Genomic DNA, 26,692 nt, shown 5'->3' on the forward strand with positions numbered 1-26,692 from the left:
CACCTGTCATGTCAAGGAAAGAAAAGAATTCTTAGGCTGGTGCTATCACTCAAGTGGTAGAGCACCTGCCTAGCAAGCATGAGGTCCTGAGTTCAAACTCCAGAAATTCTATTGTTCCTGAACCTGATGTTTTTGTTTTTTGTTTGTTTTTGTTGTTTGTTTTTTTCCTGTTGATTTGTTTTTGGTTTGTTTTGTTATGGTAGGTTTTCTATTTTTATTTTTATTCCTATTATCCTTTGTCTTTCTATATTATCAACTTTACCATCATCATCTTCTCATCCCTACCATCACCCCCTTCACTCTCCCTCCTTCTCCTGTGGTAAAATCCATTGCTCTCCTCTCGAACAGTTCATTATGCCCCTTCTCACCTACACTTTACCCCAGCCCTCACCTTCCTCTCCCATTTTCACCTAACCTATAACCAGACTACACCTCCCTCCTTTACACTCATCACCCACTGACCAACCTACTATACCAACTTTACATAACCCCAAATCCCTGCAATCCCTAACACAAGCACCCTCTACTACAACAACAGAAATACACCTAAACACACAGAAGGACCACAAAAATCAGCAGCCCCCACAATGCTTCCTCACTCACCCACCCCAATTCATACCTCCCCCTTTAGTGCCACCCAATCCAACTCCCCAAATCTCTATAGCTACCCTTACAAATGTTAACTGCCCAACTCCCAATGCTTATAGATAGATATAACCACCAATGGGTCTTCTATATAACATATTAAACTACTGGTTGAGTATTAAACCTGTGAATTAGTTATTACTAAATTACACCCAGACCAGGGGAGAAATAGCACACTAACCTAGCTAAAAACCCAATACAGCCACAACACAAAAATTAAATCAAGGGAAAGAAAACAGGTGACTAAAACCACCAAGTAGCCTATCAAGAACACAGTTACACAGTACCAAGTGGAACAACAGTAAGAAGAAAAAGGGATGGAAACCATTTCCCACTCCCAAATAACTTAACACAGGATTCAAAGGGAAATGAAGAAAACAATACCCAGTTCCTGACTCCAACAAAACAAACATAAATGACATAAAGGAACTCACCAATGCCCACAAAAACACCATCAAAGAAGAAATCCTACAAGTAATCACTGAGAATTTCATGGAGATGTTACTAGATATGGTTAACCAAAATGTACAAGATGCACTCAAGAAATTTCAAGGCACCGAAAATAAAGAATACCAGAAGACACAGAAACAAATGAATCATAGGAGCCCTAAATAAACAATAAAGTGAAACAGAGAACACTATAGAGAGATGAATCAATTAAAGATGAAAATAGGAAATATTAAACAGGAAGTGATATGGAAAAACTCCAAAAAAAGAATCAAGCAGAAACGCAAAACACAGTGGAAGGCCACTCCAGCAGACTAGATCAAGCAGAAGACAGAATCTCAGAACTCGAACATAAAAGTAGAAATTAAAGGAAAAACTGAAGAACTGCTAGTCAAACAACTCAAGACCGCTGAAAGGAATATGCAAGAACTCACCAACTCCACAAAAATACCAAACCTGAGAATCATGGGCAATGAAGAAGAAGTCCAAGCAAATGGGATTCGTAATACATTCAATAATATAATAACAGAATATTTCCCAAATATAGAGAATGCTACGCCCATTCAGGTACAGGAAGCCTCCAGCACATCAAAATAGACTTGACCAAAAGAGAACTACCCCATGACATATAATCATTAAAACAACAAGCACAGAGAATAGAGAAAGAATATTGAGGCTGTAAGAGAGAAAAAACAAACAACATACAAAGGTAAGCCCATCAAAATCATAGCAGATTTTTTAACGGAAAACTTAAAAGGTATTCCGGGCACTGAATGAAAATAATTTCAACCCCAGGATACTCTACCCAGCAAAACTACCATTCAAAATAGATGGAGCAATAAAAGTCTTCCAAGCCCCACTACAAAAGATTCTCCAAGGAATTCTGCACACAGAAAATGAAGGCAAACAAAACCACGAGAGGACAGGCAGTATCAAACCACAGGAGAAGAAAAGACAAGAATTCGGAGAGTAACATTGATTCACCTGCACACAATCAAACCCTTAAACAACAAAAACTAAATGACAGGAATCACCACATACCTATCAATATTAACACTGAATGTTAACAGACTTAACTTAACCATACAAAGAGTCAACGAAACAAAAAGCTGGTTCTTTGAAAAAATAAACAAGATTGACAGACCCCTGGCAAATCTGACATAAGTAAGGAAAAAACCCAAGTCAGTAGAATCTGAAATGCAAAAGGGGAGATAACAAAAACACACCACAGAAATTCAGGAAATCATTGGAGACTACTTTGAGAACCTATATACCAATAAATTTGAAAATCTTGAAGAAATGGACAAATTTCTAGATATGTATGACCATCCAAAATTGAACCAAGAGAATATTAACCACCTAAATAGATCTGTAACACAAAATGAAATTGAAGCACCCAAAAAAGAAAAGTCCAGAACCTGATGGATTCTCTGCTGAATTCTATCAGACCTTTAAAGTAGAACCAATACCAATGCTCCTTAAAACTTTTCCTTGAAATAGAAAGGGAAGGAACACTGCTTAACTCATTCTATGAACCAGCATTACACTAATCCCAAAACCAGACAAAGACACATCAAAAAAGGAGAACTAAAAGCCAAACTCCTTAATGAACATCAATGCAAAAATCCTCAATAAAATAATGGCAAACAGAATTAACAATGTATCAGAAAGATCATTCACCACGACCACATTAATAAAAGCAAACACAAAAACCACATGACCATCTCAACAGATGCAGAAAAAGACTTTGATAAGATTCAGCACCACTTCATGATAAAAGCTCTAAGAAAACTAGGAACAGAAGGAATGTACTTCAACATTATAAAGGCTATATATAACAAACCTATTAATGGAGAAAACCTGAAACCATTTCCCCTAAAATCAGTAACGAGATAAGGGTACCCACTACCCCCACTCCTATTCAACACAGTCCTGGAATTCCTAGCCAGAGCAATTAGGCAAGAAGAAGAAATAAAAGGAATACGAATAGGTAAAGAAACTGTCAAAATATCCCTATTTGCAGATGACATGATCTTATTCCTCAAAGAGCCAAAAAACTCTACCTAAAAACTCCTAGACACCATAGACCGCTTCAGCAATGTGGCAGGATACAAAATCAACTTACAAAAATCATTAGCTTTTCTACATACCAACAATGAACAAATTGAAAAAGAATGTATGAAAATAGTTCCATTTACAATAGCCTCAAAAAAAATCAAACACCTAGGAGTAAACTTAACAAAGGATGTGAATGAACTCTACAAGGAGAACTACAAACCCCTCAAGACAGAGATCGAAGAAGACTACAGAAGGTGGAAAGATCTTCTGTGCTCATGGATTGGTAGAATCAACATAGTAAAAATTTCTATACTACCAAAAGCAATCTCCATGTTTAATTAATGCAATTCCCATCAAATCCCAATGACATTCACCACAGAAATTGAAAAACATACCCTAAAGTTCATTTGGAAACACAAGAGACCACAAATAGCCAAGGCAATACTCAGCAAAAAGAGCAATGCTGGAGGTATCACAATACCCGACTTCAAACTATATCACAAAGCAATAGCAATAAAAACAGCATGGTACTGGCACAAAAACAGGTATGAAGACCAGTGCAACAGAACAGAGGACCTGGATATGAACCAACACAGCTATGCCAACCTTATTTTTGATAAAGATGCCAAAAACATACAAGGGAAAATAGCCTCTTCAATAAAGTTTGCTAGGAAAAGTGGTTATCTGCCTACAGAAAACTGAAACTAGATCCATGTATATGACCCTGTACTAGTATCAACTCAAAATGGATCAAGGACCTTAATATCAGACCCAAAACTCTGAAGCTAGTACAGAAAAGAGCAGGAATATTCTGGAAGCAAAAGGTATAAGCAAGGATTTCCTTTTTTTTTTTAATTTTATTATTCATATGTGCATACAAGGCTTGGGTCAAAGGATTTCCTTAATAGAACCCCAGCAGCTCAGCAACTAAGAGAAAGGAATGATAAACGGGACTACATGAAATTAAAAAGCTTCTTCACAACCAAAGAAATGGTCTCTAAACTGAAGAGAACACCCACAGAGTGGGAGAAAATATTTGCTAGCTATAAATCAGACAAAGGACTGATAACCAGAATATACAGGGAGCTCAAAAAACAAAACTCCCCCAAAATCAACGAACCAATAAAGAAATGGGCAACTGAACTAAACAGAATTTTTCCAAAGGAAGAAATCCAAATGACCAATAAACACATGAAAAATGCTCACCATCTCTGGCTACAAAGGTAACACAAATCAAAACCACACTAAGATTCCACCTCACTCCTGTTAGAATAGCTATCATCAAAAACACCACCAACAACAAATGTTGGCGAGGATGTGGGGAAAAAGGAACCCTTATACACTGCTGGTAGGAATGTAAGCTAGTACAACCATTCCGGAAAACAATTATGGAGGCTTCTTAAAATACTAAACATAGATCTGCCATATGATCCAGCAATCCCACTCCTGAATACGACTCAGGTTATTCCATAGGCACCTGCACACCCATGTTTATTGCAGCACTATTCACAATAGCCAAGTTATGGAAACAGCCAAGATGCTCCACTACTGATGAATGGATTAAGAAAATGTGGTATTTATACACGATGGAATTTTACTCAGCCATGAAGAAGAATGAAATCTTGTCATTCACAAGTAAATGGAAGGAACTAGAGAACATCATCTTAAGCGAAGTTAGCCAGACTCAGAAGGTCAAAAATTATATGTTCTCCCTCATATGTAGACTTTAGATCTAAAACAAATGCAATAATACTGCTCAACATTGGTCACATGCTAAGGGGAGAACACATACAGGAGGAATAGGGAAAAGTAGGAAACCCAAAACTTGAGAAAGTATTTGATGTGCCCACCATAGAGGAGCTAATATAGTAAGCTTAAACTGACAGAGGTCACTATGGGAAGGTGACCAGGAAGTAGTAAAGAGATCTGGTAGAGATGAATCAATTCAGGTTGTAATACAATGTGCATGGAAGCAATGCTAGGAATCTCTCTGTATAGCTATCCTTATCTCAAACTAGCAAAAATGCTATGTCTCTTATTTTGCTTATGTCTTCTCTTCAACAAAACTGGAGAAGAGGGAAGAACAGGTTCTCCCTAGAAGTGACAGGGGATGGGGGAAAGGGGAAAGAGATGGCCTAAACAATGTATGCACATATGAATAAATGAACCAAAAAAAACCCAGAAATTATACCAAGACAAAGTCACTTAATCTTTCTTTCTCAGAGAAAATCAGTGACTATGAGACTCTTTTGCACACTATGGTGCATTTCTGTATTTTAAAACATCATCAGGTGGTTGCCAGTACTCTTGCTAGTACCATATCATTACCAAAACAAACTAGAAAGACAGAACCTGCTAGAGGTAAAGGGAAGGAAAATGTGTTGTCCAACATATGATTTTATACTTTCGAATACAGAAGACTGTTGAAAAATGATGTAATACAAGTTATGGAAATGTTGTAGGTGGGAAATAGAGACTTTGCCATTTACAATATTGATTTTCTGAATGACTTCAACAATTGTTTTCCAATTAAAATATAACTGCCTTAGTCTAAACAAAAAATAAAAATAAAAAAATCATAAGTTCAAAATAATACTTAAGAAAAGCAAGAAAGAAAACTAGCAAAAAGCAAAACAAAATGTATTGAAACTTTTTGGAATCTGCTGCAACATAAAGTCAGTACTCTGAAAATGAATAAAGAAAAAGAATTAAATATTTACTGTGCATTTGCTTATTTATCCTTTATTTCAGGGTAAACAAAAGGCCCTATTGGATGAGAGAAAGTTCTTCTATACAGAATAATTTCTGCTAATACTAATAATTGCAATAGTAATGACAAAAACAGAAAATCACTGTTTTACAACATCTAATGAAATAAATGATTCAGGCAATGGTCACCAGTGAAAGGTGAAATCACCAAGTGGAAAGAACCATGGGGAACTTTACATGAAGGGATCAGATTTTTACCATCTGAACACTTCCATCAGCATCTAGATGTCCAATCTCTAGGAAGTAAGAGAGAACAGAATAGCAACTTGGTAGGCTGAAACTGGAAGGACTGCAGTTCAAGACCAGCCTGGGCAAATAGCTCCTGAGATCCTATACCCAAAATAACCAAAGCAAAATGAACCAGAAGTGTGGCTCAAGCAGTAATCGTCTGCTTTGCAAGCTTGAAGTTCAAACCACAGTCCCACAAAAAGAAAGAAAGTTCAGAGTAGTAAATTAAATAACCATATGAAACAATCAACCAAATCTAGAACGTGGTTATTTTCCATCATAACTGACTAGTTTCTTCAGAAAGCCAATAGAATAGTGAAAGATTGGGATGGGGTGAGGGACTGTTATAGAATAAAAGAAACTTAAGAAATCTAACAAACAAATACAGAAAGTTTAGTTGCATCTTGACTTGAATAAAACTATAAAAATCACTTAGTCGTCAGGCACCAGTGACTCATGCCTGTAATCCTCACTACTCAGGAAGCAGAGATCAGGAGGATCGTGGTTTGAAGCCAGCCCAGGTAAATAGTTTGAGGGTCCCTATCTTGAAAATAATCCTTCACAAAAAAGGCTGGTAGAGTGGCTCAAGGTATAGGCCCTGAGTTCAAGCCCCAGTACCAAAAAAAAAATCATTTAGTCAATCAGTAAAATCTAAGTACAGAATAGGTGGGTATTAGATGATATTAAAGAAGTATTTTTACTTATGAGGGTATGGTAAGAAATACTTATTTTGAGATAAAGTATTCTGGGGGTATTGTGAAAGGAATTATTTTACAATACCCTAGCAAAACAAAGACCGGAGGGAAAAACAGATAAAAAGAAAATAGTATAGCAATGTATTAATGATTGTTGAATCAACGTGGTGGGTACATAGCAGTTCATTGTATTTTCTGTTTCTGTATGCATTTGGAGAAAAAACAAAAGCCCAAAGAAACAAGATAACAACAACAAAACCACATGTTGAGTAGAGATCTAGAATCCAAGTCACTGGAGCTGAGGTTATGTTGAATGAAAATGAACTATGATGGTTATTCTGACCTTAAGAGAAAAATCAGAAAAGAGAAATTAATTCTCTTACTCAAGGGAGATAGAGGAGAAAACTTGCTAGACAAATTGGTGTTAAAGCACACAGAACAAAGACAGGAAAAGGGCTGTACTCTAATTTGGGTTCTCTCATAGATTGCAACCCACCCGTGAAAAGTATGGGGGCAGTTTCAACTTAGAAGGGAGAAGCAGTCACAGATTTGTGAAAAGACTGTAAAACAACCTAATTTTGAAGATTACAGGCATGAGCCATCAGCGCCCAGCTGCAATTGCCTACTTTGTAAGCACAAAGTCCTGAGTTCAAACCCAGGCCCACTAACAAAAGAAAAAAAGGACACTTGTGCCAGGCGCTGGTGGCTCACGCCTGTAATCCTAGTTACTTGGGAGGCTAAGATTGGCAAGATTGCAATTCAAGGCCAGCCCAGACAAACAGTTCGAGAGACCATTTCCAAAATAACCAGGGCAATATAGACTGGAGGTGTGGCTCAGGTGGCAGAGCACCTGCTTTGCAAGTACAAAGCCCTGAGTTCAAACCCCAATCCCACTTAAAAAAAAAAAAAAAAGTACCTTATATGCCCAGTGTGATGACACATGCCCATAATCCCAGCCCCCAGGAGGCAGAGGCAGGAGGATCTTGAGCTCGACATCAACCTGGGCTATGTATAGTGAGATCATGTCTCCAAAAAACAGTATATTCATGCACTCTAGCATCTATGTTTAAATTAAATACTTATACGTGTATATTAGGGATTAATATAGCTATTTTCTCATTTTTACTTTCATTGTACATATTAAATTAATTCACATTTAATATTCTAAAATAATCTTTTATTTCAGTTGACATAAAAAAATAATTATCCAGGGGATGACATAAGGAAAGAGTGTAGAAGGGTGAATATGTAGAAATATTATGTACTCATGTATGAAAATGAGACCTGCTGAAATTATTCTAATAGAGGGAGAGGAGATAAAGGAAAATGATGGAGGGGGTGAATTTAACTAAAATATATTGTAAGCACTTCTGTAAATGCCATAATGTACCCCCAGTACAATAATAATAAAAACGTTATCGAAAGCATAGAATAAACTGTTTATCTCAGGGAGTTTAAGGCATTAAAAACTCCTTTTTGAGAATCATAAAACCTTTAAGTATCTTTCCTGGGCCAAACACTAACTATACCAGTTGTTAGAGGTACCAAGATGAACTAAGGGGATACAGGAAAAGACACTTCTGCCTGTGTTCTCTCAGAATTTACTACCAAAACAGTACGGAAAAACAATTTTAGAAGCTGAAACATGAACTCATCTCTGAAGAACCCACAAGCTAAGTATGTCCAAGTGGACGCAGTTCATAGGATGATGTTCACCAAGGATCCTGGGAGAGTCAAAAGTTGGGGGCACCAGCTAGAGGCAAGCCCATTCTGCAGGAAGATACTTTCAGGTTCCCAACTCTTCTTTCATGACTGTAGGACACAAGAGGGTTATTCTCTACAGAAATTAAGCCAAAGAAGCCTTGAATGGGGAATGCCAAAGAATTGCAGAAGGTAGAGATGAGGACAGCAAAGAAACAAGGCAAGTAAATCAAAGTACTCTCATTGATACAATTTTTTTTTCATTTTTCTTTTATTATTCATATGTGCATACAAGGCTTGGTTCATTTCTCCCCCCTGCCCCCACCCCCTCCCTTACCACCCACTCCACCCCCTCCCACTCCCCCCCTCAATACCCAGCAGAAACTATTTTGCCCTTATCTCTAATTTTGTTGTAGAGAGAGTATAAGCAATAATAGGAAGGAACAAGGGGTTTTGCTGGTTGAGATAAGGATAGCTATACAGGGCATTGACTCACATTGATTTCCTCTGCGTGGGTGTTACCTTCTAGGTTAATTCTTTTTAATCTAACCTTTTCTCTAGTTCCTGGTCCCCTTTTCCTATTGGCCTCAGTTGCTTTAAGGTATCTGCTTTAGTTTCTCTGCATTAAGGGCAACAAATGCTAGCTAGTTTTTTAGGTGTCTTACCTATCCTCACCCCTCCCTTGTGTGCTCTCGCTTTTATCATGTGCTCATAGTCCAATCCCCTTGTTGTGTTTGCCCTTGATCTAATGTCCACATATGAGGGAGAACATACGATTTTTGGTCTTTTGAGCCAGGCTAACCTCACTCAGAATGATGTTCTCCAATTCCATCCATTTACCAGCGAATGATAACATTTCGTTCTTCTTCATGGCTGCATAAAATTCCATTGTGTATAGATACCACATTTTCTTAATCCATTCGTCAGTGCTGGGGCATCTTGGCTGTTTCCATAACTTGGCTATTGTGAATAGTGCCGCAATAAACATGGATGTGCAGGTGCCTCTAGAGTAACAGTCTTTTGGGTATATCCCCAAGAGTGGTATTGCTGGATCAAATGGTAGATCGATGTCCAGCTTTTTAAGTAGCCTCCAAATTTTTTTCCAGAGTGGTTGTACTAGTCTACATTCCCACCAACAGTGTAAGAGGGTTCCTTTTTCCCCGCATCCTCGCCAACACCTGTTGTTGGTGGTGTTGCTGATGATGGCTATTCTAACAGGGGTGAGGTGGAATCTTAGTGTGGTTTTAATTTGCATTTCCTTTATTGCTAGAGATGGTGAGCATTTTTTCATGTGTTTTCTGGCCATTTGAATTTCTTCTTTTGAGAAAGTTCTGTTTAGTTCACATGCCCATTTCTTTATTGGTTCATCAGTTTTGGGAGAATTTAGTTTTTTAAGTTTCCTGTATATTCTGGTTATCAGTCCTTTGTCTGATGTATAGTTGGCAAATATTTTCTCCCACTCTGTGGGTGTTCTCTTCAGTTTAGAGACCATTTCTTTTGATGAACAGAAGCTTTTTAGTTTTATGAGGTCCCATTTATCTATGCTATCTCTTAGTTGCTGTGCTGCTGGGGTTTCATTGAGAAAGTTCTTACCTATACCTACTAACTCCAGAGTATTTCCTACTCTTTCTTGTATCAACTTAAGAGTTTGGGGTCTGATATTAAGATCCTTGATCCATTTTGAGTTAATCTTGGTATAGGGTGATATACATGGATGTAGTTTCAGTTTTTTGCAGACTGCTAACCAGTTTTCCCAACAGTTTTTGTTGAAGAGGCTGCTATTTCTCCATCGTATATTTTTAGCTTTGTCAAAGATAAGTTGCTTATAGTTGTGTGGCTTCATATCTGGATCCTCTATTCTGTTCCACTGGTCTTCATGTCAGTTTTTGTGCCAGTACCATGCTGTTTTTATTATTATTGCTTTGTAATATAGTTTGAAGTCAGGTATTGTGATACCTCCTGCATTGTTCTTTTGACTGAGTATTGCCTTGGCTATTCGTGGCCTCTTGTGTTTCCATATAAATTTAACAGTAGATTTTTCAATCTCTTTGATGAATGTCATTGGAATTTTGATGGGAATTGCATTAAACATGTAGATTACTTTTGGGAGTATAGACATTTTTACTATGTTGATTCTACCAATCCATGAGCATGGGAGATCTCTCCACTTTCTATAGTCTTCCTCAATCTCTTTCTTCAGAAGTGTATAGTTTTCCTTGTAGAGGTCTTTCACATCTTTTGTTAGGTTTACACCTAGGTATTTGATTTTTTTTTGAGGCTATTGTAAATGGAATTGTTTTCATACATTCTTTTTCCGTTTGCTCATTGTTAGTGTATAGAAATGCTAATGATTTTTCTATGTTGATTTTATATCCTGCTACCTTGCTATAGCTATTGATGATGTCTAGAAGCTTCTGAGTAGAGTTTTTTGGGTCTTTAAGGTATAGGATCATGTCGTCTGCAAATAGGGATATTTTGACAGTTTCTTTACCTATTTGTATTCCTTTTATTCCTTCTTCTTGCCTAATTGCTCTGGCTAGGAATTCCAGTACTATGTTGAATAGGAGTGGAGATAGTGGGCATCCTTGTCTGGTTCCTGATTTTAGAGGGAATGGTTTTAATTTTTCTCCGTTAAGTATAATGCTGGCTGTAGGTTTGTCATATATAGCTTTTATAATGTTGAGGAATTTTCCTTCTATTCCTAGTTTTCTTAGAGCTTTTATCATGAAATGATGTTGGATCTTATCAAAGGCTTTTTCTGCATCTATTGAGATGATCAAGTGGTTTTTGTCTTTGCTTCTGTTAATGTGGTTTATTACGTTTATTGATTTTCGTATGTTGAACCACCCCTGCATCCCTGGGATGAAGCCTACCTGGTCATGGTGAATAATCTTTTTGATGTGTTGCTGAATTCGATTTGCCATTATTTTGTTGAGGATTTTTGCATCAATGTTCATTAAGGAGATTGGCCTATAGTTCTCCTTTTTGGAGGTGTCTTTGCCTGGTTTTGGGATAAGTGTAATAGTGGCTTCATAAAATGTGTTTGGCAGTTTTCCTTCCCTTTCTATTTCATGGAACAGTTTAAGGAGGGTTGGTATCAGTTCTTCTTTAAAGGTCTGATAGAATTCAGCAGAGAATCCATCAGGTACTGGACTTTTCTTTTTGGGGAGACTCTTGATTGCTGCTTCAATTTCATTTTGTGTTATAGGTCTATTCAGGTGATTAATTTCCTCTTGGTTCAGTTTTGGATGATCATATGTATCTAGAAATCTGTCCATTTCTTTTAGATTTTCAAATTTATTTGAATATAGGTTCTCAAAGTAGTCTCTGATGATTTCCTGGACTTCCATGGTGTTTGTTGTTATCTCCCCTTTTGCATTCCTGATTCTACTAATTTGGGTTTTTTCTCTCCTCATTTTAGTCAGGTTTGCCAGGGGTCTATCGATCTTGTTTATTTTTTCAAAGAACCAACTTTTTGTTTCATTAATTCTTTGTATGGTTTTTTTGGTTTCTATTTCGTTGATTTCAGCTCTTATTTTTCTTATTTCTCTCCTTCTATTTGTTTTGAGATTTGCTTGTTCTTGTTTTTCTAGGAGTTTGAGATGTATCATTAGGTCATTGATTTGGGATCTTTCAATCTTTTTAATATATGCACTCATGGCTATAAACTTTCCTCTCAAGACTGCCTTAGCTGTGTCCCATAGGTTCCGGTAGGTTGTGTTTTCATTTTCATTGACTTCTAGGAACTTTTTAATTTCCTCTTTTATTGCATCGATGATCCATTCTTCATTAAGTAATGAGTTATTTAGTTTCCAGCTGTTTGCATGTTTTTTGTCTTTACTTTTGTTGTTGAGTTCTACTTTTACTGCATTGTGGTCAGATAGTATGCATGGTATTATTTCTATTTTCTTATATTTGCTGAGGCTTGCTTTGTGCCCTAGGATATGATCTATTTTGGAGAAGGTTCCATGGGCTGCTGAGAAAAATGTATATTGTGTAGAGGTTGGATGAAATGTTCTGTAGACATCTACTAGGTCCACTTGATCTATTGCATATTTTAGATCTTGGATTTCTTTATTGAGTTTTTGTTTGGATGACCTATCTATTGATGATAATGGAGTGTTAACGTCTCCCACAACCACTGTGTTGGCGTTTATATATGCTTTTAGGTCTTTCAGGGTATGTTTGATGAAATTGGGTGCGTTGACATTGGGTGCGTACAGATTGATGATTATTATTTCCTTTTGGTCTATTTCCCCTTTTATTAGTATGGAATGTCTTTCTTTATCTCGTTTGATCAATGTAGGTTTGAAGTCTACTTTGTCAGAGATAAGTATTGCTACTCCTGCTTGTTTTCGGGGGCCATTGGCTTGGTAAATCTTCTTCCAGCCTTTCATCCTAAGCATATGCTTATTTCTGTCGGTGAGATGAGTCTCCTGTAAGCAACAAATTGTTGGATCTTCTTTTTTAATCCATTTTGTCAAACGGTGTCTTTTGATGGGTGAATTAAGTCCATTAACATTAAGTGTTAGTACTGATAGGTATGTGGTGATTCCTGCCATTTAGTTATCTTAGTTGTTTGAAGGTTTGATTGTGTGTACCTAACTTGATGTTACTCTCTACTGTCTTGCTTTTTCTTATCCTGTGGTTTGGTGCTGCCTGCCTTTTCATGGTTAAGTTGGGTGTCACTTTCTGTGTGCAGGATCCCTTGCAGAATCTTTTGTAATGGTGGCTTTGTGGTCACATATTGTTTTAGTTTCTGCTTATCATGGAAGACTTTTATTGCTCCATCTATTTTGAATGATAGCTTTGCTGGGTAGAGTATCCTGGGGTTGAAGTTATTTTCATTCAGTGCCCGGAAGATCTCACCCCACGCTCTTCTTGCTTTTAATGTTTCTGTTGAGAAGTCTGCTGTGATTTTGATGGGTTTACCTTTGTATGTTACTTGTTTTTTCTCTCTTGCAGCCTTCAATATTCTTTCCTTAGTTTCTGAACTTGTTGTTTTAATGATGATATGTCGTGGGGTAGTTCTATTTTGATCTGGTCTGTTTGGTGTCCTGGAGGCCTCTTGCATTTGTATGCGAATATCTTTCTCTAGATTTGGGAAATTTTCCGTTATTATTTTGTTGAATATATTACGCATTCCCTTCGCTTGCACCTCTTCTCCTTCTTCGATGCCCATGATTCTCAAGTTTGGCCTTTTGATGGAGTCGGTGAGTTCTTGCATTTTCTTTTCACAGGTCTTGAGTTGTTTAATTAGTAGTTCTTCAGTTTTTCCTTTAATTACCATTTCATCTTCAAGTTCTGAGATTCTGTCTTCTGTTTGTTCTATTCTGCTGGATTGGCCTTCCGTTTTGTTTTGCAGTTCTGTTTCGTTCTTTTTTCTGAGGTTTTCCATATCCTGGCTGTTTTCTTCTTTATTGTTGTCTATTTTTGTCCTGAGTTCATTTATCCATTTATTCATTGTGTTCTCTCTTTCATTTTGGTGTTTATACAGTGCTTCTATGGTTTCCTTTATTTCTTCTTTTGCTTTTTCAAATTCTCTATTTTTATTGTCTTGGAATTTCTTGAGTGTCTCCTGTACATTTTGGTTGACCCTATCCAGTATCATCTCTATAAAATTCTCATTGAGTACTTGTAGTATGTCTTCTTTTAAATTATTCTTGTAGGCTTCATTGGGTCCTTTGGCATAGTTTATCTTCATTTTGTTGGAGTCTGGCTCTGAGTTTCTGTTCTCTTCATTCCCCTCTGGTTCCTGTACTAATTTTTTGCTGTGGGGAAACTGGTTTCCTTGTTTTTTCTGTCTTCCTGTCATTGTCCTTGGTGTTGTTACTGTCCCTGTACTGTGTGTAATTAAGTATTTTCTAGCTTGTAATAATAACAATGGTAATATTGAGAATGGAAGAGTGAGCTGAGATGGAAAGCAAGAAGTTAAAGAAAAGGGGAAAACAAATGTACAGACAAGAGGGAGAAAGCAGAACAAGGTATCAGACAAGAGAGTTTCAAAGGTATAAACAGGGAGTGTTAGTGTACTAATCGACAGTAAGCTGAACAGACAATAGAGTGACAGAGAGAGGATTGAAAATCAAAGATAAAAAAAATAAAAAATAAGTATATGAAAGTAATATCTATTTATAAAAATGAATTAAAATAAAATGGAAAATAGAAAATTAAAAAAAACAAAAAAACCCAAAAAACCAAAAAACTTCCAAGTTTATATGCAATGCAATTTCAGTCTTAATAATTTGGATGTCCGTCTCAATCTCCAGTCCTGGAGTTGGTGCCTCAGATGTTGTTCTGTAGTTGTCTCATCAAAGGGGATGCATAAAGTAGAACAAAAGTACACTCACACACACACAGAAGAAAAAAAAAAAAAGCCCCACCAAGTGTCCCCAGTTCAAATGCAATACAGTTTCAGTAAGTTTTTCGGCTTGCAGGTGTAATTCGGTTGTTCTCTCATCAAAGGTAGGGAGAAAAAGAAAAAAAAAGCGTCTGGAGGCAGTTCTGAGAGTGGTATCTGCAACTGTGGCTTGCCTGCCTGCTGCTCTCAGCCTGTAGCTGGCGGCGTTATTTATGCAGATCTCTGGGGTGAGCTTAGCACTCACCTGGTCCCACAGGCTTTGTTTGCTCAGAGTTCTCCTGTGCAGGGGCGGGGGGCCTCTGCTACAGGCTTTTCCCTTTCCAAGCACTGGGAAAGGCGACACTGCCCCGCGTTGTCAGGCCTGCGTGTTTATTTACAGTTCACGTGGGAAGTGGGTCTTCCCTCCTCTCACAAGCGTCCCCGCTCCTGGTTGCTGGCGCGCCCCGCTCCCGCCAGAGCCTCTCCGGCCCGCCCGGCTCGTTTATTTACAGTCCCGGGAAGGAGTCCCTTCCCCCAATCTTCAGCGCTCAGGGCGCCCCACCCTCTTTCCAGCGTCTTAACTGTTCTTATTGCTTAGTACTCAGTTTCTCTTTTTTTCCCGGGTGGAGGTCAGTCTGTCCAGGGGGCTATGCTGCTCTGGCCCAGGCTTGTCTGTCGGGGAACCGCGGTACCGCGAAGCTCACCTGGTCCGCGTCTTCCCAAGCCGTATGGGCGCCGGCCCTCATTGATACAATTTTTTAACCAATCCCTCAAGTTCCCAGAGCACTTGTGGCCTGACATATGACCCCCACTCTCACCCTCACCCCAAGCAAGAAGATCCTTCCTGAAAATGCTGTACAACCGTAAATGGAAAGGCCTGTAGACATGAAACAGGGGACTCCTCAAGGGAAAAGCAGCTTATTCTCTAATTACCTTTGCATGAAGAAACTAGATTCCATGCCCTGTTACAAGCACAGGTCCCAGTCAGCTCAGCAGCACTGAAATATTACATGGAAATAGATGGCCAAGGGTCACCAGACATTTGAGAAAGTACAATGAAGAGTAGAAGAAAAAAAATCTCAACAGCAAAAACAAAACTGTGTAATTACAGTTTCAGAAAAAGAAGAAAAATATCATACTTAACACAAACAGTAGTTCCCCCTTTTGAGGAAAAATGCATTTGGAAATTAAAAAAATTAATAAAGTCAAAGATTTAAAAATTAATACGAGGAAGATTGAGAATATAGCTCAGTGGTAGAATGCTTACCTAGCATACTTGAAACCCTGGGATTGATCCCCAGACAGACAGACACACACACACACGCACCCCAACAACACTAAGGCTAAAAGATTAGGAAAACTCTCAGGAAGTATACCTAAAATATAAAAAGATAATAGTATAATTTACTTAATAAGCACTTTCACTATTATGCATCAAACCAGTATGTAACACTGATTTACTACCTGATTGCTAATGTATGTGCACATTCTCATTTTGCTAAAAACAGAAATTAATGTAAAAAAGATCAATATGAAGATTCCCCTGTTCTTAATGAAGAGACATGCAAACAAAAATTACAGAAGGTAAAAAAGTGATCTTACAGAAGCACAAAGGCGTCTACGGCCATACCACCCTGAACGCGCCCGATCTCGTCTGATCTCGGAAGCTAAGCAGGGTCGGGCCTGGTTAGTACTTGGATGGGAGACAGAAGCACAAAGGCCCCTGTCAGTGAGATGAGAAAGGCTTCTGATAAAGGGGGTCTTAATAGGTGAAAAAGAGTTTACTGGTCACAGAAAAGATGCTGGGTGTTTCTTCCAGCAACAGTCTATGCATTTAAGTTTGTTCATTTTTGTTTGTTTGCTTGAGACATGGTCTTGCTACTGTAGCCTAGAATAGCTTTGAACTTGCAATCCTCCTGTTTCAACCTCCAGAATGCTGGGATCATAGGTGTGCATCACCATGCCCAGCTCTGCATGCAACTTTTCTTTCTAAAATCCAAATGATGGCATTCTATAAACACACTTGTGCACCTAGATTTTTTTTTACTTAGTATATCTTCGAAAATGTTTCTCAGATGTTTCTTATAAAACATGAATTCTTTTAAAAACCAAAACAAAATGCTTCTTATAAAAAAATTACACAGCGTAAGATTTAAAAACAAAAACCAAAAACTTTTCCATTGGTTACCCCATTCCTACATCCCAAGGATAAGCACTTTAAATTTCCTCCCAGATCTTTTTCTATAAAAATACATAAATGTAAATATAACTCAACATAAGCAAATATAATAACCCGATGTTCTATATGCTTATCTTTTACACATACTCACTTATACACATAAAATACATTTATATTATTTAAAGTCATAGATTCTGTTGTAAGAAATATTAGGAAACTGCACTGCATGTCAACTTACCAACACAATCACAGCACTCATCCCAAAGGGCCCCCAGACATAGCATACACTCCTTACAGCAGGAACAATTTCCTTCTCCAGGCCGGCACTGGCAGAGCTCCTGGAAATAGAAGAGACATTTAAAGTTAAAATTCCAAATAACTATCTTTAAGATTGTTTAAAAGCAAAAACCCAAACCCACAATATTTGCATTTACAACAATTTACTGATACAATCTTTTAATCAGTATCACTAATTATTTGTAGGAACACAACTATCTACAATGTCAAGTAGATTTTTTTCTTTTTTGGATACATTCAATGAACACATATTACATGCTTATCTTACTTTGAAACAAGACATTTTATTTTATAACCCATAACTTTAATTTCCACACCACTTCAACATGTAATTTACTAGAAAAACAAAACCTACTTTTCCACTATTGAATTCATTGCCCAAATTAATCTAAAAGAACAGTCAACTTGTAATGGGAGCTGTGGTTTCTCAAAATGAAAAATGTGAATAAAGTTTTATTTGTTTATTCATTTATTGGTGGTACTGGGGTTTGAATTCAGAGCTTTGCACTTGCAAAGCAGGCGCTCTACTCTTCGGCTACACCTCCAGCCCATTTTTCTCTGGTTATTTTGGAGATAAGAGTCTCAACAACTATTTGTCCTGGTTAGTGCTGAATCACAATACTGATCTCAGCCTTCCAGGTAACTAGGATTACAGGTGTGGGCCATCAGAGCCTGGTAAAAGCCATCTTTTTAAAAATGTCACTTTGGAGTCAAGTGTGGTAGTACACATCTGTAATCCCAGCATTTGGAAGGTGGAGGCAGAAGTATGGAAAGTTCAAAGCAAGCCTAGATTACACAGAGAGTTCCAGGCCAGCCTGAGCTATACATAAGACCTTGCCTCCACACAAAAGAAACAAACAAAAAGCCTCAAAAAAACAAGGCCTTAGGATGTAACTTAGTGATAGAGCACTTGCCTAACATTCAGAAGGCCCTGGATTCGATCCACATTACTGCAAAAAAAAAAAAAAAAAGTTATTTTGGGGCTGGGGGTGAAACTCAGCAACAGAGTACTGCCCAGTATGTACAAGGCCCTAGGTTCAATTCTTAATACCAGGAAAATGAACAAACTATTTTTATTAACCCATAACACATTCAAATAGTATACTTACTATGGTAGATTATTTACAAAAAAAGGAAGCAATTCAAGTGGTAGAGCACATGCCTAGAAAGCATGAAGCCCTAAATTCAAATCCTAGTATCTCAAAAAGAAAAAAAAAAGGTGGCAATTATTTTCCCTGTATTGTCCCTCTTTGCACTGTAAAATCACAGCTCCTCTGATCAAGGAACAGTATCTTTATATTTAGATGATCTTGAGATTCATTTTGATAGACAGAGTTCAGTGGAAGTGACTTCATGTTAGTTCTGCTTCTCAGCCTCAGGAAGCGTGAATTATGCACAACTTTTCTCTTAGAACTTTGCCTCAGCTGCATGTGAAGCCCAGGATAAGATCACATACATGACAGGTCAGTCCACCTGAAGCCAACCTACAACAGCATCCTCCAATCATGCAGCAACTGACAACAAACATAGGATGAGGTCCAAAAACCTCCCAGCTGGTAGTCTAGGCCCACAATGCTAACCCACAGAAACAGGAGCCAAGAAAATGCTGTTTTAAGCCATGATACTTGAGTGGTTTGTTACTCCGTAAGAGCTAACTAATGCATCTTGTTTTGCAAATAAAACCAAGTCAGTCAGTCAATTACTTAAGCTCTTGTCTCTGCCCTACCCCCTTGCTCCCAGGCTGCTCTTCCTGAACAATTCTGTCAACACCAGGTCCCTGGTTTAAGAGGTACCACATATATTTTCAGGGAAAACATCAATATTTTACTATTTAGGGGCAGTAATTTAGGACAAAACTGATTTTACTTTCAGGTGAGAAGAACTTCACAGGTCTACTGGACTACCCTTCCATATAAGACTTGAATCTCTTCTATATTGTTTCATCAACAAGTGGTCTTGTTCTAACTTGTTCTAACTCACAGCTAATGAAGAATTTAACTCAAAACAGCCTGTCACACTTGTAACACTACTGCTTCCTTAAGTTGAACTGAAGTCTGAAATTTGCTCTTTAAAATCCCCTGCCCCCAAATATAATTCCTCTTCAACACAATCATTCTCATTTTTCATATTATCTGTACTACAGTTTGGAATGTCTACCTTGCTTGGTTACTGCCAACCCTGAATCCCATCCTCCTGGATTTCTATAGCTATCATTTGTATTACAGAACTATTCTTCAAGGCTACAAATAATTGAACAGGGTAACAAATACATTATAGCCCACTGACCTGATTCTCTTCCAAGACCATGGGAGTGGGACACCAATATCTGTCAATTTTTATTAGAAGCATCAACTGGGAGATGATGGAAAGCTGGGTTTGGGATACCATATTAGGCCACCTACATAGTCCCAAGGAGAAGAGCATTGACTGGATAGTGGAGGAAAAAGTCACTTTACTTCTAATAAGGCTCTAATTCTTGGTTCTAATCCTTTGAGAGGCCTATCTGCACTTCCTGCTCTTGAATTATTTTTATAACTGAAGATATTCTTACCTGTTGAGATATCCTTTAACTGGAGTAAACTTCAACTGGAGTCACTTCCAACCAAAAAAGCCTAGTTGAAAACAAAACAATGTCTATCTTTTTCTCCTTCTCTGCTCATTTCAGATCAAATTCTCCCTTACTTTCTTCAATCATTCCCCATAACACTGTATCACTGTGCAATTAAGTGTTTGGGATTTGTTTTCTGTAGTACTAGGAATTGAACTCAGGTTCTTGAGCATTCTTGAGTGCTCTACCACTGAGCATAAATCCCAGTCCTGACGATTAGTTTTCTTCTTAGCTGAAACTATGGTGATCATAATCATTATCATTGTCTTCATCATCACAATTATCATAACCCTTTAGGGTAAAATGTAATTACCAAAAAGCAGAGCAAGTCTGTTGCCTCCTTGAACCTAGATACTTCCTTTTTAAGATTAAGATAGCCTACAGTTTTTTTTTTTTTTTTGAGTACAAATATACTGTCCGTAACTGCTATTTTCAAACTATTTCAACAATTTCAGAAAGATTTTTTTTAAATGTAAAACCCAATGCCAGTACGTTTTAAAAAATTAACTAGTGTTATGTAACCTGTTTCTCAAAATTTTAAATAGGATATAGTATTTGTCCCTTTTAAATTCATCTCATTACATTTTAGACTATAGTCCACCATTGTAACGTGACATTTTTTGAACACTGATTTTAATTCCTTTTCTCCCTCCAAAACTCCCCTATTCTGTAGCATTTTCAAGAGTCAATACTTATGCTGTTTTCTAATTAGTTTAATGTATGTCTTGTGAATAATACATGTGAGTTATAATATGCTACTTCTGTAAAATTCTATATACTCAGCCTGTCTTCCTATGTTTCAGACAGTCAGTTAGACTAGGCATACAGTGACAGTGTAACGTGCACCACACAGAGTGTGTACTTAGCATGTTCAAGACCCTGGGCTCTATCCCCATCACTACAAAATAAAACAAAGTAAAACACTACAAAAACTCAAGCATAGCTGAATACTTAGAAAACTAAATTTGCCGAAGATATACAGTTTGTAATTTATTTTAACTCCATAAAAACCCGCTTGTCCTGTCTTTGGAGCAAGAGAATATTCTATGAATACCAATTTTTTTTAAAAAAAAAATCATTAGCGTTAAGGATGATGATGTTTTTTGGCTTTTAGTTTTATAAAAGTTGTCACTTAGTTACAAAAAATAAAGCTTCTTATGGAAATTAAAATGACACCAAGACTCCATCACACCCCAGTCAGAATGGCTACCATCAAGAAAATATAAAACAAACTTTGGTGAGAATGTGGGGGAAAGGATCCCTTATACATTGTTGGTGGGAATATAAATTAGTGCAGACACTATGGAAATCAGTTTGGAGGTTCCTCAAAACACTAAAAGTAGAACTAACATATGATCCAGCAATACCACTCCTGGGCATACATTCAAAGGAATGCAAGTCTGCATATGATAGAGATACCTGCATGTCGTGTTTATTATAGCACTATTCACAATAGTAAAATTAAGAACCAGCCTAGATTTCCATGAACTGATAAATGGATAAAGAAAATGTATAGATACAGAATGAAGTATTATTAAGCCATAAAGAAGAGTGAAATTGTGTGTTTTTCAGGAAAATAAATGGAACTGGAAATCATCATGTTAAGTGAAATAGGCATGACTGAGAAAGACAAAAACCACACATTCTCTCTCACATGGGGAATTTAGATCTTGAAAAAAATGGCATGAGTATAATATTGGGGGACAGCTTGCATGTTGGGAAGAGTGGAACAGGTATGTGTGAAAGGAGATGGTTAAGCGGATTGATTACGATCAATGTATTTCATAGCTATGTATGAAAGTAAAATAATAAAACAATTAAAACTTATTTATAAATTGAAGAGGGAGATATGAAAGGGTAAAGAAGGAGTGAGAATTTGACCACAGAACATATGCTATGTTCATGTATGTAAATGTCACAGTAAAACCTCCTTTTTACAATTAATGTATGCTAATAAAAAAGAGAAAAAATAAACAATAAAAAAATAAAATAAAATAAATAAAGCTTCTTTTAAATTTTAATTTACATTACACATAGGAAATATTCCTTCACCCCCTTAGTTGTTAATTTACATTGTTATTTAAGACAACTTTGTTGAGAGAAATAAATTAGAATTGATTTAAAAATATATAGTGTCTCCCTTTTTTATGCAGTTTCCAAACTGTAGCTTATTAAGCGAATTACTACTGCTAAATAATCTTAAAACAAATGTCAAGTTAATAGTATCCGTTAGAGAAATCAATTTTTAAAGTATTTATTATGCCTTTTATTGTCAGGTATTTGTGAGGTGTTTTAAATTTGATTGACAAAGGGTGGGTGATACGGTGAGATTACTGCAGAACTAATGGAAAGTTAAAACTAGTAGCCTATTTAAAAGTTGCTTGAGTTTGCCTGGGTTATCTAGCCCTGTAGATCAAATGTCTTCCACATCGTCTTCATAGACACCTGTGCTGTACTTTTGCCTGTCATTGTAATAGGAGAATACATAGCAATGATGTGCTTATCTATTTATAATTTAGTAGTAGACAACAGTGAAAACCTTAAAAAAGAGAGACACAAGTAAATGACTTAAAGAAAAGTTCTATTACAGTACTATTTATTATAGGCCCACATCTATAATCCCAGCACCTGGCAGGCTGAAGCAGGAGAATCTCAGGTCCACGCCAGCCTCTGCTACATAGAGAGATCCTGTCTCAAAAAAACAAAACAAAACAGAAAGACAAAAATCCAGACTTTGTGGTAAATACTACTGCCAAAACTGGTTGGATGACAAACAATAATATCTTAGTTCATATTTTTCTTTCTTTCCACCATACTACAGAAAAAAATATTTGTCTTCATAAAACATAAACAATTTTTTTCTTGAGACAGAGCCTCACTATGTGACCAGGCTACTCACTACATAACCCAGGCTAGCTTACACAAAAATTTAATAACATAAATTTTAGTAATTTGAGTAAGTCAGTCTCCAAGTATATCTAACACTTCCTATTCATCATAATTTGTGTTAGCATTCATTTTAGGAGAATGAGAACTAGAAGGAGATTCTAAAACCAATCTTTCAGAGACCATTTGTGCCTGTTCTATTTCCAAAAACACACTTCTCACTTTTCAGAACTAAAATACTATCTAAGCAAGTTTAGTAGATGAGTCTGGTTTTGTTTTTTGTTTTTTTGGGTTTTTTTTTGGCAGCACTAGGGTTTGAACTCAGGGCCTCATGTTTGATTGGCAGGGGCTCTTACAGCTTGAGCTACTCCATCAGCAATAAGATGACATTTAGAATAGCAGAAGTAATAGTTTCTGCTGGGTATTGAGGGGGGGAGCGGGAGGGGGTGGAGTGGGTGGTAAGGGAGGGGGTGGGGGCAGGGGGGAGAAAAAAAAAAAAAGAATAGCAGAAGTATCACTGCAAATCAAGAGAGCAAAAGTATATGGAAATTATTTGATTTATGACTATTATTTTCAAAGCAAGAAACAAATTGAAACAATGGATTTCCACTGTAAATAATTATGAAGGATACCCAAGTAAGTCAAATAATTTGGTCTATTCTATTCACTTTGCATGTCTCTAAACATAGCATTATGGAACAATGTCTGGTCATAAACATATTTGGAAAAGAATACTTCAGTTTTTTTGACATTAAGCAAACTGGTTAGGATGAATGTTTCTAAATTTTAAAAAAATGTAAAATGTTCTGCACTCAAGTATTGTAAATACATTTTTTAAAACCCTCAAAAAGTAACTGTTTTTTAAGTAAGTATTACAGAAGTACAAAAAAACTACCCCATTTAAATCAAGCAGAATCTTTTTTTTGGGTCACTTTTTAAACATTTTACCTTTAGCTACTTCAGTTATGAAACAAAAATGAGTTTTCTATAGTCAGAAATGTAAAAGTCAAAATATAAAGAAATGTTTTACCAAAAATTTTAAAACTTTTTTTAATTATAAATGACTTTGGAAAATACTAGAATAGAAAGGGAGAATAACACCTAAATTCCTCCCACTTTGTTAAATTTCCATGCATTTATAACAAAGTAATGATTTCATACTATCCTAAACTAAAAAAATAAGCATTTCACTATTATATAAGTCTGTCCACATAATTTAATAGCTGCATAATAGTACATCCTATGTGCCAAAAATTCAGAAATAATCATTAAATTCTTAATCTCTTCCACACATTGTCAACTTTCTCATTCTTTATTACCAACGCCCAAACTTTGCCAGCTTTCATTTTACTGTTACTATATTTCAGAGTCTTTACTTCTTAAACGCAAAACACGTGAATTGAAATTTAGGATTTTCTTTGGGCTGGGTTATTTATATAGTTTACCAACCTCACTAAGACTACACTTGGGTACTGCTCAGTTGAATAGAACATGTGGTCAAACCAAACATAAAATTCACAAAAGTCCAAAATAAGGACTGACCCAAAGCTTCCAATTATTTACTGCCACCACCTCCTACAAAAGTTCTTAAGTGAGTTCTGTTTAACACTAACAGGCACTGTACTAGTGTTTTAGATGTATTATTATGAATCTCACAAAGCATCAATCAAGGGCTGTGGGCATGATTTAAGTGACAGAGTAACTGCCTAGCAAGAGGGAGGCCCTGAGCTGGAAACGCAGCACCACCAAAAACAACCCCAATCAAGGAAGTTATTATTCTCATTTTTTAAATGAAGCAGTGAAATTTATATAACATCATTTAATTAGTAAGTAACTGGGATTAGTTATCCATGATTGTAGATATTCCTGTTTTCTGAACATTGGAATAAGAAACACAAAGTTTATTTCTCATTCATTAGCATTTCAATAATTATAGTTATTATTCTCAGAGACAATGAGCCCCATAATTAAACTCAGATAATCCTTTAGGTCATTTAATCAAAGACATCATTCACTCTTGGTACCAGAATATAATTACTAGTGCTATTTCCCAAGTTTAGTCTTGTGTATAAAGGTGAAATAGGTATCACTGGCTAAGAGTTGCTTAATCCTTTCACTGATTCAACTAGTCAATGCTTGTATCATCTGCTTCAGTCTTAAAGACTCAAAGACAGTGTGGTTGTTCCTCACTGTGCACAAGAAAAGACTGAGAAGGAGTGGTTTAGTGCTTGCTGAGATCACACAGCTGCTGCTTTGACACCAGGTCTTCCAACTCAAGGATTTTTTCTACCAGCACTTCTCTTGCATGTTAGAAGCAGTGTAACATGGAATAAGACATATAATCCATGTGTGAAGTAATGGCCTACATGTTCTTAAAGTTTGGTGATCACAATGTTTGATAATTTTATAATGGCAACTACTGAAAACTTACACTAAATGGAATAGTGAAATGTATACTGTTAACACTGTTCTCTATTGACCAGCAGGAGTGTTTAGAGAGTACTTGGCAAGCTGCTTAAAAAGCTTAAATCAAATGAAAATCTGGAGCAGGTTCTGCCCAGAGGTGGCATAACTTGAGATGGTGAGGGCTATGCCCCAGGCCCTTTTTGGTTTTTGGTTTAGTTATTTTTCAGATAGGATCTTCAGTTTTTGCCAGGGCTGCCAGGACCATGAACCTCCTACTTATGCCTCCTGACAGTGAACATCAAGTTCAAGGCCAGCCTGGATACACAGTGAGACCCTGTATCAAATTAAAAAAAATGCTTTGGGAGATTAGGAAATACTTTCTTTCATTTTGAAAATCTAGTATGGCACACTGTGGTTTCTCCCACTAGCATTGTTTAAAATAAACCTGAACTGGCAAATACAAAGCTTATCTAAATGCAAGTTGATATTAAGAAAGCAAAGCAGAAGATAGTTCTAAATCTGGAAACACATTTCTCTATTTGACTTTTAAGCTAAAACAGAGCTTTTCTAAACAAATACTTTTCTTTTACAAAGAAACATAAAGCCAGGCACCAGTGGCTCACGGCAGTAATCCTAGCTACTTAGGAGCAAAGATCAGGAAAATCATGGTTCAGAGCCGACACGGGCAAATAGTTCTTGAGACCCTATCTTGAAAAAACCCATCACAAGAAAGGGCTAGTGGAGTGGCTCAAGGTGTCGGCCCCAAGTTCAAACCCCAGTACTGCAACAACAAAAGAGCCCAAAAACAAAGAAACATAAAACATGGCTGCCAAAAAACACAACACAAAAGTTTGCATATATAATTGTTAAAAGGCATCTGACAAACTGGGTATATTAGCTCTTATCTGTAAATACCAGCTACTTGGGAGATAGAAATGAGAAGGACTAGGGTTCCAGGATAGCCTGGGCAAAAAGTTAGTGAGACCCACCCCCCCATCTCAACCAAAGCCTTGGATATGATGGCACCCATGCCTGTTATCCCAGCTACTTAGCAGTAGGAGGGAGGCATAAGTAGGATGGTCACGGTCCTGGCAGCCCCGGCAAAAACTGAAGATCCTATCTGAAAAATAACTAAACCAAAAAACCAAAAAAGGCTTGGGGCATAGCTCAAGTGATGTTCAAACCCTGAGTTCAAACCCTGATTGCCAAAAAATAAATAAATAAACATAAAGACATAGGACAGACTATGCCAAAATAGCAAGAATAGTCTGTACTTGGATAACAGGACTATAAATGATTTATTCTCCTTTTTCTACTTCTATGTATTTTCTGAAGTTTTCAGTAGAAAATATTTTTATGATGGCAAATAAACATTTATTTGTATAGACTTACGATCTAGCTTAACTAATGTTTGTACAATAAAAAATAAGACA

General features: G+C 36.9%; 1 protein-coding gene across 1 annotated transcript in view; it reads right to left on the minus strand.

The window, feature by feature from the left end:
* The window catches only part of Twsg1 (twisted gastrulation BMP signaling modulator 1), a 72,508-nt gene that overhangs the window by 37,735 nt on the left and 8,081 nt on the right, over window positions 1-26,692 (minus strand). The window contains exon 3 of the mRNA XM_074070424.1: window positions 17,301-17,400. Within this exon, the coding sequence (XP_073926525.1) occupies window positions 17,301-17,400 (100 nt within the window). The remainder of the gene's footprint in view (window positions 1-17,300; window positions 17,401-26,692) is intronic.

The sequence above is a fragment of the Castor canadensis genome, chromosome 4, assembly GCF_047511655.1.
Source record: "Castor canadensis chromosome 4, mCasCan1.hap1v2, whole genome shotgun sequence".
Taxonomy (NCBI): Eukaryota; Metazoa; Chordata; class Mammalia; order Rodentia; family Castoridae; genus Castor; species Castor canadensis.